General features: G+C 45.3%; 1 protein-coding gene across 1 annotated transcript; it reads right to left on the reverse strand.

Moving 5' to 3' along the window:
• Nucleotides 1-3429: 3429 nt before the first annotated feature.
• On the reverse strand, nucleotides 3430-4437 carry LOC122914088 (olfactory receptor 52K1-like). Its single transcript, XM_044260723.1, has one exon. The coding sequence runs from the start codon at nucleotides 4435-4437 to the stop codon at nucleotides 3430-3432; it is 1008 nt and encodes a 335-aa protein (XP_044116658.1).
• Between the last annotated feature and the right edge of the window lie 11489 nt (nucleotides 4438-15926).

Raw genomic sequence — 15926 nt, forward strand, 5'->3', positions numbered from 1 at the left:
TCATAAGGTAGTTCTATTTTTAACTTTTTGAAGAACTTCTATACTGTTTTCCACAGTGGCTGCACCAGTTTGCATTCCCACCAGCAGTGCATGAGGGTTCTCTTTTCTCCATATCTTTGCCAATACTTTTTTCTTGTGTTTTTTATTTTAGCCATTCTGACAGGTGTGAGGTGATTTCTCATTGTGGTTTTGATTTACATTTCCCTGATGATGAGTGACGCTGAGTATCTTTTCATGGATCTCTGTTGGCCATCTCTGTGTCTTCTTTGGAAAAATGTCTGTTCATGTGTTCTGCTGATTTTAAATTGGGTTATTTATGAGGTTTTTTTGGTGTGTGTTGAATTGTATCAGTTTTTTATATATTTTGGATACTAACCCTTTATTGGATATGTCATTTGCAAGTATCTTTTCCCATTCAGTAGTTTGTTTTTTAGTTTTGTTGATCATTTCCTTGGCTGTGCAGAAGATTCTTATTTTGATGTATTCCTGATAGTTTATTTTTGCTTTTATTTCCCTTGCTGATGTTAGAGAAATTGCTCTCTTCAAGGATGTTTATGGTTTCAGGTCTCACATTTAGGTCTTTTTCCCATCTGGAGTTTATTCTTGTGTGTGGTATGGTGCAGTTTCATTCTTTTGCATGTAGCTGTCCAGTTTTCCATTAGTTGAAGTGACTGTCTTTTTCCCAGTGCATGGCCATTCTTCCTTTGTCAAAGGTTAATTGGCCATGTAATTGTGGGTTTTCTGTTCTATTCTATTGATCTATGCATCTATTTTTATGCCAATGCCATACCATTTTAATTACTACTATTTTGTAATATAACTTGAGGTCCAGAATTGTGATACCTCCAGTTTTGTTATTCTTTTTTAAGATTGCTTTGGCTATTTGAGGTCTTTCATGGTTCCATGCAAATTTTAGGATTGTTTGTTCTAGGTCTGTGAAAAATGCTTCTGGTATTTTGGTAGGGATTGCATTAAAATGTGTAGATTGTTTTGGGTATTATAGACATTTGAACAGAATTTTATTTTTCTAACCCATGAGCATGGAGTGTCTTCATTTCTTTGTGGCATCTTTACTTTCTTTCATCACTATTTTATAATTCTCAGAGTACAGGTCTTTCACTTCTTTGGTTAAAATTATTCCTAGATATTTTGCTGTTTGTGGTGCAATTGTAAATGGGATTGTTTTCTTAATTTCACTTTCTGTTGCTTCATTGTTAGCATATAGGAATGCAATAGATTTCTGTTCATTGATTTTGTATCCTGCAACTTTACAGAATTAACATATCAGTTTTAGTAGTTTTTGGTGGTCTTTAGGGTCTTCTATATAGAGTTATCATGTCATCTGCAAATAGTGAGTTTTACTTCTTCCTTACCAGTTTGGTTGTCTTTTATTTCTTTATATTGTCTAATTACTATGGCTAGGACTTCCAGTACTATGCTGAATAAAAGTCATAAGAGTGGACATCCTTGTCTTCTTCCTGACCTTAGGGAAAACCTTTCAGTTTTTCACCATTGAGTATGATATTAGCTGTGGGTTTTTCATATATGACCTTTATTATGTTGAGGTATATTTCCTCTAGACCCACTTTTCAGAGGATTTTTATCATGAATGGATATTGTACTTGTGACTGTATTTTATTATTCATAGCATCCTAATGTATGAATGTACCATAATCTATTTACACATGTTATTGCTCAAGGACATTATTTTGTTTCTAGTTTTTCACAACTAGGAACAATGCTACTATGAAAATTCTTATACATGTATTTTGATGGCCAGGTATCTGAGGAGATTTATGGGGTCTTGGGGTATACATATCTTCAATTTCACTAGATAATGACAAGTTGTCTTCCAGAGTGGTTCACCAATCTATGACCTCCCTGGTAATGCATGAGAATTTTGTGGTTATTTTCTGGGAAATTTTGTAATACATGAATGAATCTGCTATGTTTACACAATACATGTGTGAAGTTGTACAGTGTGCAACCTGAACATCTATATGCGAGAGGCTAAAGGTCAAATACTTTTTCTTATGCTTATTTTTTGAAATGACTCTTTAAGTCTTTTGCGTATTGTCTTTTTCTTGTTGATTTGTAGTTGTTCTTTACATATTCTAGGTATCAGTTTTTTGGTTAAATTTATTGCAAATATCTTCCCCAAATCTGTGGCTTACCTTTTGGTTTCCTTTGGTGTGTTTTGATCAAAGTTGTGTCTAGTACATAGCGTATTTTTATACAAATTACAAAAAGGTTCCCTCTCTGATGGTTTTGCAAATGTAGTGTGGGCTAAATTTCCAGCTTTGTATCCTCTTCCTTCCTCATCCTTGCTATCTAACAGCTTCAAGATCCTTTTCTCGTTTTCATAGAGGACATTGGCTCAGTCTACCTTTCCTCCCCAACTCCCGCCATTCTTCTAGACTACAATACAGTGCATTCATGTCCATGACCTGTACTCCATCTTGGTTTAATCATTTGCTTCCTTCAACACTAGTGACATATTGTCCATCCAGTCCAGGTCACAAATACATGATCATACTCCAGATCATTATCCATAAATGTACAACCTCCAAAGTCTTTTATTTTAGTGTTTTTCTTTCCAACCATCTTATTTCTTCTCACAATGCTCTACTAGGGCTGCAGAGCTATCTTTCCAAAACACAGATAGGACCTTGCCACTTTGCTGCTTTGTACTCTTACATGGCTACATACTGCCTAGAGTAAACCTTAAACTCCTTATCATGATAGATGAGGCCCTTCATCACCTGGCCTCTGCGTGCCCACCTGGCCTCCTTCCCTGCCTGGCCTGAACTGCTCCTATGCAGGGAGACTGGGTTTGGTGGGGAGAGTCCACTTGGCCATGCCTACCCATGCCTCTGTGCCTTTGCACCCGCTGCTGCTTTTGGCTTGAAATGCCTTTTCTTCTGTCTCCTTCCTCTCCTGCAAACATCTTATCTTATCTTTCAAACATAACTCAAATTCACCTTCTCAGTGAAGAGTTTTGAGTACTTGTCTTTCCTCTGTGTTCCTACAGAGTTTTATACATAAAGCTATCATTGATATTCCATGTCTTTATACCATGGGAACTTTATAGCCTGGAGCCTCCTTCAGGGAAGAGACTGTTTTTTCCCCCCTTTCTTTGCAATCATAGGGTTAGCATGGTGTATGTAAAGTAGCTTTTTGAAAATTATATATGAGTGAATGAAAATCACAAGCAGAAAAAAGGGGAGAAAGTTTAGAAGGCAGAGACAGAAGCTTACTTTATAGTTGGTTACTGTATAACTCTGGATTAGTAGCTGTTTACAGAAAATGGATAAAAGACTCTCAAAGATGAAGGCAGATAGTCAAAGCCAGAATATGGCAGGGATGACTCACTGACACATTTATCCTCTTGCTAGTGAGAGTGACTGTGGGACCTCCAATTCCAAAGAGTTAGGCAGGAAGCTCCTCTTGTGAGGGCAGAGACTGGGGCTTCTCAGGGGGTGCAGGTAGCTGTTCCCTTTGGAACAGAATTGCCAGGTGCTGCCTGATTTCCTTGGTCCTGGCTCCATAGATGATGGGGTTTACTAGACATGGAAGCAGCAGGTAGAAGGCACTGAGTAGGTTGTGCACATCCTGGGAGGCGGTGCGAGCCACACGGTAGATGATGGACGAGGACATGGTGGAAGAGTAGACGGTGAAGATGACCAGCAGGTGGGAGCCACAGGTGTTCAGGGCCTTGGAACGAGCTCTGCCAGATGAAATCTGGAAGGCGGCATGGATGATGCGGGAGTAGGAAGCTCCAAGGAGCAGCATGTCCAGGACTCTGTTGAAGATGCGGACAGTGAGCCCCACAGTCTTGTTCAGGGAGATGTCTCCGCAGGAGAGCTTCATTAGGGCCATGTGCTCACAGGCAAAGTGGTGGATTATGTCTGAGCAGCAAAAGTGAACCTGGGAGGCCAGCCCCACCACCGGAGCGACGATGCAAGTGCTCCTGGCAGCTGCCACGCCCAGCAGGCCAGCCAGCAACTGTCCCGTCACTATTTTGGGGTAGCGGAGAGGGTAGCAGATTGCAACATAGCGGTCCAGGGCCATGACCAGCAGGATGTTGCAGTCAAAGACAATGAGGAAATAGATGCAGAACATCTGGAGCAGACAGTAAGGCAGGGAGATGCGGTTGAAGTGCGTGGAGAAGCTGAACATCATGGCAGGCATCACGGTGGTGGCAACACAGATGCTGACAGCCAGGAGCAGAGCAATGAGCAGGTACATGGGCTGATGCAGGCTCCGCTGGGCCACCACTGTGTGGATGACCAGTGCGTTGGCAGAGAGGATCACCAGGTAGAGGCTGAGGAAGGGCAACACCAGGAAGATGCGGGACTCCTGCCGCCCTGGGAAGCCCACCAGGAGGAAGCTGGTATAGGACACATTGGAGCTGCCATTGCTCCATGCTGACATCATGCCTAGGGTGCAGGATGGCTCTGGGAAGATAAGAGATACAGGAGGCCTGGTTTCTGTACCTGGACCCCACCAGGGCCTTTCTTACCCTCACCAGGCTTTGGTCTTCATGAGTCAATATTTCTGGAGAAGAAAGGAGAATTTAAGGGCCATAATTTAATAAGACACACATCTTTCAACAATTCTTTGCATTTCAAATATATTCTTCAGGGTAGATTTGAATGTAGGATTATGGTCAAATGATCTGAACACTTCTGAGCATGTCACGTAGATTTCTGAGAAAGTTGGATCAGTCTTGTTGCAGTCACTGGTGCTCATATTAACGTACTATGATTTAAAAATATTTTTAGTAATTTTGTGATTGAAAAATACGATCTCATTTTATTTTATTTATTTATTTTTAAGATTTTATTATTTGTCAGAGAGAGAGAGGGAGAGAGAGTGAGCACAGGCAGACAGAATGGCAGACAGAGGCAGAGGGAGAAGCAGGCTCCCTGCCGAGCAAGGAGCCAGATGTGGGACTTGATCCCAGGATGCTGGGATCATGACCTGAGCCGAAGGCAGCTGCTTAACCAACTGAGCCACCCAGGTGTCCCTACAATCTCATTTTAATTTGCAGGTTCTCATTTGTGACATTTCTGTTCATTATACTTTGCCCAGGTATACAAGGGACTAAGTGTTTCCTGTAGCAGTTTAATTATTAACAGTATTGTCCCTTTTTTATCCATTGAAACACAATTTCTGAATCCTGTCAGTATTTTTGTCTTGATTCTGATATTAAGACTAAGAATTTTAAATTTATAAAATAAAATTTATTGGCATTTCTCTTTGTGAGTTCTTTCCTTGGTTTTAAGCTTAGCAAGCCTTCTCTCATTCAAAGATCAAAATGTTCCTCTTTAAATATGGTCTAATTTTTTCATATTAAATTTTGATCCTGGGATGCCTAGGTGGTTAGGTTGTTTAGTGTCTGCCCTTGGCTCAGGTCATGATCCCAGGATCCTGGGATCAAGGCCTGCATCAGGCTCCCTACTCGTCAGGAAGCCTGCTTCTCCCTCTCCCACTCCCCCTGCTTGTGTTCCCTCTTTCACTGTGTTTCTCTCTGACAAATAAATAAATAAAATCTTAAAAAAATTTTTTTTGATCCACACAAAATTCATTTTTGATACAAAGTGACAATCTAACTTGATATATTTCTCCCCAAGTAGCTAAATAATTGTTCTTATTTAATCTTCTCCATTGCTTTTTGTTATTATCGTTATCCTAGGTTAAGTTCTTATATGTGATGGGGTTGTATTATAGGTAGTGATGTTCTGATTGCTCTTGTGCCAATACCATGCTATTTAAAAAAAAAAAAAAGCTTTATTGAGGTTTAATCATATACCATATGTGGAGGCCAAGAAAATTAAGGCCATCCCACCGCAGGTTTAGCATTAGCTCAAGTACAGCTTTGGCAGCCATCTCAGGCCCAAGGGCTGAACTTTCCCCTACCTTACTTTAGTTCCAGGGACCCCCATCCTGCTTTAGTTCCAAGAAAGTACCCCACCCTGCAACACCCCAGCAACAGCTAATCAGCTTACACTGCAGAAAAGTCTGAAACTTCTCCTCCTCCCTCGTACCCCTCAGCCTCTTGTAATGACTCATAAAATCCCCTGCCTTAACTAGCGTTGGGGTCCAAGTCCCTACTCCGCTGCGTCGGGTATACTTGGGCCCAAGCTTAAGCTTATAAAATAAACCCTCGTGTGATTACATCGGTATTGCCTCCCTGGTGGTCTCTCGGACATGAAAACTTGGGCATAACACATACAGTTTATCCATTTAAGTGTACAATTCAATAGTTTTTTTAGTAAATTCATAGAGCTGTGCAACTATGACTACAATTAACATTTTCATCACCCCAAACAGAAATCCTTTACCCATTTGTAGTCACTCCCCATGTCCCCCAGTCCCCTCAGCCCTAGGCAACCACTTTCTGTGTCAGTGGATTTGACTATTCTGGACATTTCATATATATACATGTATATACATACACACACACACACACACACACACACACACACATATACACACATATATAGTAAGCCCTGAGTGGGGCTCCATCCCAAGACCCTGAGATCATGACCTGAGCCGAAGGCAGAGGCTTAACCCACTGAGCCACCCAGGCATCCCATTTTAAAGATTTTTTAATTTATTCATTTGTCAGAGAGAGAGAGAGTCAGAGAGAGCACACAAGCCGGGGAGAGGAGAAAGCAGAGGGAGAGGGAGAAGCAGGCTTCCTGCCGAGCAGGGAGACCCATGTGGGTCTTGATCCCAGGACTCTGGGATAATGATCAGAGCCGAAGGCAGACACTTAACCAACTGAGCCACCCAGGCACCCCATGGACTTTTCATGTAAATGGAAGCATACAGCCTATGATCTTTCATAGCTGGCTTTTCTCACTTGGCATAATATTTCCAAATTTCATCTATGTTGTAGCCATGAGTATATGGTTTCTTTGCAGTGGCTGGAGAGTACTCCATTTTCATTGATCAGTTGATGGATATCTGGGTGGTTTCCACTTTTTGGCTATACTGAATAATGTTTACACAAGTTTTTGTGTAAACAGATGCTTTCATTTCTAGGAGTGGAATTGCTGGTATCTATACACTCTGTTTAATCTTTTGAGGAACTGCCAGATTGTTTTCCAAAGTAGCTGCACTGTTTTATATTCCAACTGGCAGTACATGAGAGGTCCAATTTCTCCTCATCCTTGTCAACATTTACTATTGTCTGTCTTTTAAAAAGTTCTAGTCATCCAAGATGTTTTGAGTTTTGTTTTTCTGAGAGATAATGATGTCGTGCATGTTTCATTTGATGTGCTTAGTGGCCATTTGTGTATTTATTTGGAGAAATGTCTATTCAAATGCTCTGCTTGTTTTTAATTGAGTTGTCTTGTATTACTGAGTTGTAAGGGAGTACTCTACTATTTTAGTCACTACAGCTTCATCATTTATTTTGATTTTTAATATCAGTACTTTTGTTTTAAATTATTTTTGTCATTCTCAAGTTTTATTCTTCCACACATTAGAATCATTTTGCCAATTTTCAAAAACAATCCTATTGTGATTTTTAAAAATTGGGATTTCATTAATCCTATAAATTATTCCATGAATGACTGATGTCTTGAAAACATTCAGTCTTTCCATTCAATATAAAGTATGGTGTCTGGAAAACGCCTTGATTTATATACCTCAGCAGTTTCTTAGTGTTGTTTGCATAGGTCCCCAGCAGCACACACTATCCACTTCACTCACATTTCTTTTTTTTTTTTTTTAAAGATTTTATTTATTTATTTGACAGACAGAGATCACAAGTAGGCAGAGAGGCAGGCAGAGAGAGAGAGGAGGAAGCAGGCTCCCCGCTGAGAAGAGAGCCCGATGCGGGACTCGATCCCAGGACCCTGAGATCATGACCTGAGCCGAAGGCAGCGGCTTAACCCACTGAGCCACCCAGGCGCCCTTCACTCACATTTCTATTCCGGGTGCCAAATACAGAACCTGCCACATAATAGATACTCTATATTTGTTGAGTAATAAATAGGTCTCCCCACATTTCTTGTTAAGTTCATTGTAGGTGTTTCTGTTATTAGTTTCCATGAAAAATACAAGAATTTTCTATCATATTTTTGAATTGGCAACAATTTTATATAAAAGTTATTGATTTTGTATATTTGTATATTTACATTTTTAAAAGATTTTTTTGTTTATTTGACAGAGAGAGATAGCAAGAGAGAGAGCACAAGCAGGGGGAGTGGCAGGCAGAGGGAGAGGAAGAAGCAGGCTCTCTGCTGAGCAGAGAGCCCAATGTGGGATTCTATCCCAGGACCCTGGGATCATGACCCGAGCCGAAGGCAGACATTTAACCAGTTGAGCCACTCAGGCACCCCTACATTTATCTTATATATTATATATCTTACATATTGTACTTTAAAAATTTCCTTAGTAACTGAAAACTTTTTTTCAATTGATTTTATTGGGTATTCAAAGGAGAATTCTCCTCTTTCATTTTTTTCCCCTCTGTTTTTAAAACTAGATTGTTATTTCTGTTTTATACCTTATTTAAAGGGTGCCTGAGTGGCTTAGTTGGTTGAGTGTCCAACTCTTGATTTCAGCTCAAGTCATGATCTCAAGGTTGTGAGACCAAGCCCTGAGCTGAACCCTGGTCAGTCTCTGTGGTGAGTGTGGAGCCTGCTTAAGATTCTCTCTCTCTCTCTCCTTCTGCTCCCACCAGTACTCTCTCTCTGTCTAAAAAAAAAAAAATTAAAAAAATTACATTTTATTTCATAAAAAAAACTTCTATGACAATGTTAAAGAATAATGATAAGAAAAGATATATTTATTTTTCCTCAGTTTTATTAGAACTCCTGTTTCTAATATTAAGTATAATATTGATTGTTCATTTGAGAAAGATATTCTTTTTTATGTTAATGAAATACTGTTCTGTTTCTTATTTTTAATAATAAAAAGTAGGAATTTGTGTTTAATGTTTTCGGATGCCTTTATGGAACCAACTATAATGAGCCAATGCTTTTAAAATTTGACTTGTTGACAAGTAGATATTTATATTTTTAAATTCTGCTGAAACTGGTTTGTTAGTATTTTATTTAGGATAGATCTACAGGTTTCTTTTTTGGAACTATCTTTATGAGGTAAAGTATCACAGTTATGCCAACTTCAAAATCAATTGACTCAATTTCGTTTTTAAATTCTATTTTCTAGAATAGGTATTTTTTTTAAAGATTTTATTTATTTATTTGACAGAGATCACAAGTAGGCAGAGAGGCAGGCAGAGAGAGAGAGAGGAGGAAGCAGGCTCCCTGCTGAGCAGAGAGCCCGGTGCGGGGCTCGATCCCAGGACCCTGAGACCATGACCCAAGCCGAAGGCACAGGCTTTAACCCCCTGAGTCACTCAGGCACCCCTAGAATAGGTTTTATAGCATAGGAATTATTCATCTCTTGAGAGTTTGGGGGAAAACTCACCAATAAAACAATGTGGGCACAGACCTTTTCAGCAGAGAACTGTTTGGTAACACTTAGAGATTTCTTTCATTGCAATTAATCTACATAGGTTTTTAGTTTCTTCTTAAGTAAATTTGGAAATTTGATAATTTCCCCATTTCATAAAGAATTTTAAATTTATTAGCATAGATTCCTATAGGGTGATTTGCATTTTAATCATGCAATTAAATACCTCAACCCCAAGAGTGACTTTGTAAGCTGGTAGTGTTTTAAGTCAGGCTTATCTCAAATCACTGTATGGAGTTAGGAAATGTAGTCCTTTAGGATGTGTGTGAAAACAACAAATATACACTCTCACTAAAACACTCAGTGATACACACTGGGATTCCCAGACATACCCTCTCTTACCATAAACTGAATCCCGTAACAAAAACATGGCTCCTATCTTCGCTGCTCAGACACCATTCCCTGCCAGGCAATTGCCTCACTGACATCAAGAACTCAGAAACATAGGGCAGCAGAGGGGGAAGATTGCCTGCTCGCACCCACGAAGCCTAAGAGGAAGATGGAGCTACCAACCTCCCAGCAGTGATTCCTTTGTGGGCCTCTGGGACCACATGAGGCATCGACAATCATGCACGCACGGCCGCTGGAGAGGACCGCAGAGGCCATCTTGGGGCTCCCTTTTCCTGACATGCATGTCTGCTGTGTGTGAGGCTCTACAAGCCCCTCCAAACTGTATGTCAGGCCAGGAGATCCATGCGTGCGTGGCTTCACCTGAGCATCTTTCCTCACCTAAGCCACAAATCCCTCTTTATGTAGTGTCCTCTGTTAACTTGGAGGGATAGCTGTCTTCCTGAGGTGGTTTTCATAAAAAGGAACAGAGGGAAAACTCACATTTTTTTTGAGGGCCTCCTGTAGTCTGGGCTGTGTTAAGTACTTCCGCATCAAGACTCCTTCTCACTTAGTAGCTGTAGTGTCTCTATAGGCAGGTATTATGACCATGGGTCAGTCATAGGAAGTCCCCCTTTATTCATTTATTTGTTCTTTCAGTATATTTTTCTGAACCTCTATTACGTACCAGGCACTCTGCGAGGCCCTGGGGGCTTCTATGGGTGCATTACCTGGGGTTTCAATGTCCGCAGTGCTAAGAGTCCCATAGGGAAGAGCCAGAGAGCTATGGGGGGTTCAGGGGAGACCTCTAATTCAGCCTCTGGGCACAGGAAAGACTCTGCAGAGCAGAGGACGTCTAACCTGAGGGTCAAAGCTTGAGCGAGCCAGAAGAAAGTGCGGTGGGGTGCAGAAGTTGAGAATTGGTGGGGTGGGCTCAGAACGCCAAAGCCGGGGTCCCGCTTACTGTTAGCACACCTCAAGGGAGACGCTGGACTTGGCCAATGTCCCACGGAAGAAAAGTATAAGAAAAACAAGATGGGAGAGTGGGAGAGAGAAAAGATGCATGAAGCCCTTGCGGATTCTCCACCACTGACGAGGCTCGGTTCAAAGAGGAGGGATGTAGGTGAGGCTTAGGGAGGATTTCCTTCTGAGAGACCCGGAGCGGGGGGTGGGGGGGGCATGGGTGAGGATGGGGTTGTGGTGTAATTGTCCAAAGAAAGGGGATGACATCCAGGGCTGTGGGTACAAGTTGTCTTTCCTTCTTTGCCCATCCCCTTGTCCCCTGAACCCGCCATCCCCTCCCTGGCCCCCACTGCCCACCCGAGCTGACCCCCTGAGCTGATACTCACTCGAACACAGGCAGGCAGTAGTGGAGAGAGCGGTGGGGCTCCCTCAGTGCACTTAAATGCACGCCAGCTCCTTCCCCAGGGTGCCTGGCCCTGTGGTGACTCCTCCGTCTCCTAGGACTTCCGCAGGACCAGCCTGGAGCCAGGTCTCCTGACATCCAGGCTGGACCCTTCCTTTTGGCCTAGGCTGCCCAAAGTCCCTGCTTTGGAGCCAGAGGGGTACAACTCAACACAAACAGGGGTATTCAGACCTCTTGCCCCAAACCCAGGCTGCAGCACCCCTCGGGGGAGCTCTGTCAAAGCAGGTGGGGCATGGAGCACAGGGTGTTGGTCTGTCCGGTAGGCCCCGCTGTACATGTCAGTAATGAGGAGTGAAGAATTCCAAGGAAGTGAAACTTTTATTGAGCACCTACTATGTGGAGATGATTGAAGGATCGAGGGCATTTATGTGATGATTATTGTTAGAAAGGGAAGAACTGGAAGCAAGAGAATGAGGTTGTGGGAGGCCCTGTTGAAGTGATCACCCCACTTTAGAGGTGGTCCACTTAGGTTTGGAGACTTTGGGGGGCTTATCCAAGATCATTAGATCTGTGGCAAACTGACTCTCTCTACTTCACCCCTGTCTCGTTACTGCTCTGGGCCTGGTGGTGGAGTGGAAGGGGGTCAGGGGAGGCTTCGTGGAGAAGGGGACATTTGCATCCACCTGGAAGGTGCAGAAACAGCCCGAGGCAGAGAGAAGGGGGGCCTGGGATGGTTCAGGTGCAGCTTGACAGGAGGGGCAGGAATGGTGATGGTGGTGGGCGTGCTTGAACCCAAAGCCTCGGGTGTGGGGATTAAGGCAGGAACTAGTCAAGACGGTGTGGTCTGGAGCCCAGCAGTGTCCCCTCCTCCACCCAAGGGCATCCGGCTTAGGCTAGCTCCAGCCCTGCTGGACTGAGGTGGCCGGGGGGCTGTCAGGGCTGGAGGGTCTTAGAGGCATCAGGAGCCCGTCAACCCCTGCTGCTGCCCCAGGGCCACGTGTGAGTTTTGGGTAGAGGAGGGACTTCCACACACTAGACTGGGCATAGCTCACGTCTGCTCCCCTTCTTGTTTGGGCCCTCCTGTCCCAACTCCCAGGGCCCTGGGCAGCCCTGGCTATAGGGTGCCCAGTGGGTGCCCTTCTCACTAGGATCCCTCCAGTTTGTCCATGCCCCTCTCAGGGTGGGGCCAGGGCCTGGAGCCAGAAGCCCAGGACAATGGCAGCTCTGCCGGGCATAGCACTCGGTCGGCTCACACTGTGGCCAACTCAGACCTTTGAGAATGGCTTGCTGGCTGTGTTTAAGTCTGTATTCATTTCCTAGGGCTGCCTACAAACTACCACAGTCTGGGCGCCTTAAAACAACAGAAGTGTATTCTCCCATGGTTCTGGAGCAAGAAGTCTGAAATTAGAGTGTTGGCAGCTCTGTGTTCCCTCTGAAGGCTCTGGGGGAGACCCCTTCCTCGCCTCTTCCAGCTTTTAGTGGCTCTAGGTGTTCCTGGACTCATGCTGCAAAACTCTATAATCTGCCTCCTTCCCCTGGCTTCCTCTTCTGTCTCTTACAAGGACACTTGTCACTGGATTTAGGGCCAACCTGGGTGATCCAATCCAGCATGATCTCATATAAGCATTCTTTATTTAATTACATCTGCAAAGACCCTTTTTCCAAATAGAGTCACATCCACAACTTCCAGGGCTTAGGGCTTAGGTGTACCTTTTTGGGGGCCATCAATAAACCCACTACAGCCTTCATACCTGTGGTTCAAAGGAAAGAGAGAGGGACAGCGAGGGTGGCTTTGGCCTGGGCCGGCTCTGGATGCAGAGGGGAGGTGTGGGTGTGTGACACCCATGACAGGGGAGGCAAGGCCTGCTCTCAGGAAGTGTGTCTGGTCTGGGCTCCAGGGGTTCAGCTTAGAGGGGTGGGAACTCAACCCTGAATGTGAGACAGGGCTAAGCCAGGAAGACTTCCTAGGGGAGGTGTGCTTCTAGCCTTGTCTTAGGAAAAGAGAGTTCAGCTGAGGGGAGCTGAGGGAGTAGTAGTACAGGCTGAGGAGACTCAAGCTTCCTTATCACACCAGCAGCTCTCAGCCATACTGCCCCTCAGGTCTGGGGCTTTCTGGGGAAGGGATGGGTCCCCTGTCAGACTGGGACACTTTGTTACTGGCTAACTTATAGTGACAGGGTGAGGTGTTGTGGCAGCTGAGTATGGATGGGAGTATGGTGCTGAGGGCCCTGGGAATGGCTTTGAGGCCCTGCAGCTCATCACCAGGACCCCACACCAGGGCCACCAGGAAGGTGAGACATGAGGCCAGTCCACACACTTTCCATGCAATGTGCAGCCTGCCTGTCCCTGACCTCTCCGCCTCTCTACCCTCCTACCCTTGTGGGTTTGCCTCTCAATGCCCTTTCTTGGAGGGTCCAGCTCGCATCCCCAGCCAGGTTCTGGGACATCACCCCATTCGTTCTCTCCCTCACCCCCCTTGTCTGGTTTGCCACCAACTCCAGCCTGTCCCTCCTCTCCCCCACCCTGTCTCCTCTCTGGTCTGGCTCCTGAAGCCGGTCCCGACTCACCTCTAGGCCTAGTGCGGGGACTAGCCCCACCACCCCCTCTAGTCCTTCACCACCTTTGGTGCCAGAAGGATCCTTTGGGAAAGCAGACGTGACATTGACAACCTTCGTAAAACCCTGCAGAGGCTCCCTAACCATGGAGGCTGGCCTTCAAAGGTCTCATCTTCTGTTCCTCGCTGAGGGGCTGCTGCCCTCCAGAAGGCCAAATCACACTTTGCCACCTACCCCTCTGCCAACCAGTTGGTCCTCCCTTCTACATCACCCAGCTGCTGACTGCTTGCTCTAGGACTTCAGCTGCCACCTGCTGCAGGAAGACCTCCCTGATTGCTCTTGCCCCAGCTTCTCTGGGCCAAGACACTGGGAGGAGTCTTTGGGCTCAGGACTTGAGTCGCATCTCATGGTGGAGGGCACTCTGGGCAGCCCAACTGCCCTGGGACCTTCCTGACAGCTTCCCACTCCTCCCTAGGATTCTGTCCACTGTCTTACCTCCCTTTATCCCTTTGGCCCCTGTGAGCTGCCCTGTGCTAAACTCTCCTCTCTAGATTTCTCTCCTGGTCAAGGTGGTCAGGATTCCTTATTTCCAAACCTGCTTTCCGATGGGATCCACAGCCCACAATGATGAGTAAAAGGCTGATAATGGCCCCGGTTGGCTCCCTGAGGATTGATGGTGGATATTATGGCACATAGCATAGATGGGGAGACTTTCTGGGCACAGGAATCTCAGTGAAGCCCCTGCTATCTGTCTCGGGCCATCATCCCCTCTGGGCAGGGGTCCTTGGAAGCCCTATCCTGTGCCTCCCCCGCAACCACTAGCATCAGGTGGGAGGCAGTGCGGAGAAGCAAGCTCAGAGGCTTGAGATTGGATCCAGGCTCTGGCGGGGTGCCCTTAGTCCTCTGTTTCCCCTTCCATAAAAGGAGTACTGGGGCTCTCCTTCCTAGATCAAACTTCTGATGTTCCTAGTAAATTTCATGTGATTATAGTTTAGGAAGCCCCCCCCTTTTTAGAAGACCCTTTACTGAAGCTTGACAACTCCCAAAAAGGTCAAGTGAGTTTTAAATGAGATACGGCCTCTTAGGTACTTAGGTACTCACACTCTTAGGTACTTTCTATGAATTTTAAGATCATTTTGCCAAGTACCATGAAAAAACTGTTAAGATTTTAACTCATACTTTGCTGAATGTATAGATTAGTATGAGCAAATATCACTTTTATAATTGTTTTTCTCACTAACATATGTCTCCTACATACTTTTGTCTGATATGGGACCTCCCTGACAGCTTCCCACTTTATGCAGCCTGATGAGTGTGGGGATTACACGGACCCGTGCACCCACCACCACGGTCTAGGCCATAAACACATTGTCACCTCCAAGTTCTCTTCCTGCCTTTGTACTTATTCTTAGCGATAAAATACTGATTGTAAGGTTTACCCTCTTCTGTGTTTCCAGCTCAGTTGGTTTCCTATCACACTGGGAGGTGGGGACACCACCACACTTGACAGTTGAGGGAACTGAGCCTTGGGGCAAGTGGTCTCAGCCACTTGGTAGCAGAACCGGGCCTAGAGTTGCCCCTGGCTCCTAGGGTCTTCTGGGCACATTCTGGTTGCTGGGGTGCCAGAGGGTCCCTCAGTACTGGGAATGTGGGGGTGATTCTTCTCCCCATGTGAAGCTGACAGGGGACACAGATGAGCAGACCTCCTCGCTTTGAACCCCCACCCCACCGCTCTCTCCGTGTGACTTCCCACCCAGCTTGCTGTATCCAATTCTAAAAACGGGTCTCTGGCCCCTCAGGCAGACCCTCTGGCCTCTTCACCCTTAGCTCCTCCTCTGGGGAGGGGGCTGGGGAAAGCTTCTGTAGGTAGCAGGCCAGTGGGCCCTGGCTCTGTGAGGGAGCTTCCTTCTGCAGGGAGGAAAGAGGTCCCTCCCAACAGGCTTCAGGGCCCCTCCCTTTGGTGCAGGATTCTGAGGAGACCTCTTCTAGCAGGGATGAGGGCAGAACTGGACTGGGCCCTGGTGTCCTGCCTCCAGTGAGGTCATGTCCCTGCACCTGGTACCCCCTTCTTCCCAGCAGACTCACCTATGGGTTTATCCTTGAGCCCAAAGGAAGGAATGTCAAGGCCTGAGGGCAGGCCACCAACTGCCTGATTTGAAGGGTCTTTCCTGATTTGCCTGAAC

This window comes from Neovison vison, chromosome 7 (assembly GCF_020171115.1).
Source record: "Neovison vison isolate M4711 chromosome 7, ASM_NN_V1, whole genome shotgun sequence".
Classification (NCBI taxonomy): Eukaryota; Metazoa; Chordata; class Mammalia; order Carnivora; family Mustelidae; genus Neogale; species Neogale vison.

Excerpts from the sequence above, each read along its gene's own strand:
- LOC122914088 (XM_044260723.1), bottom strand. The coding sequence starts at position 4,437 with ATGATGTCAGCATGGAGCAATGGCAGCTCCAATGTGTCCTATACCAGC.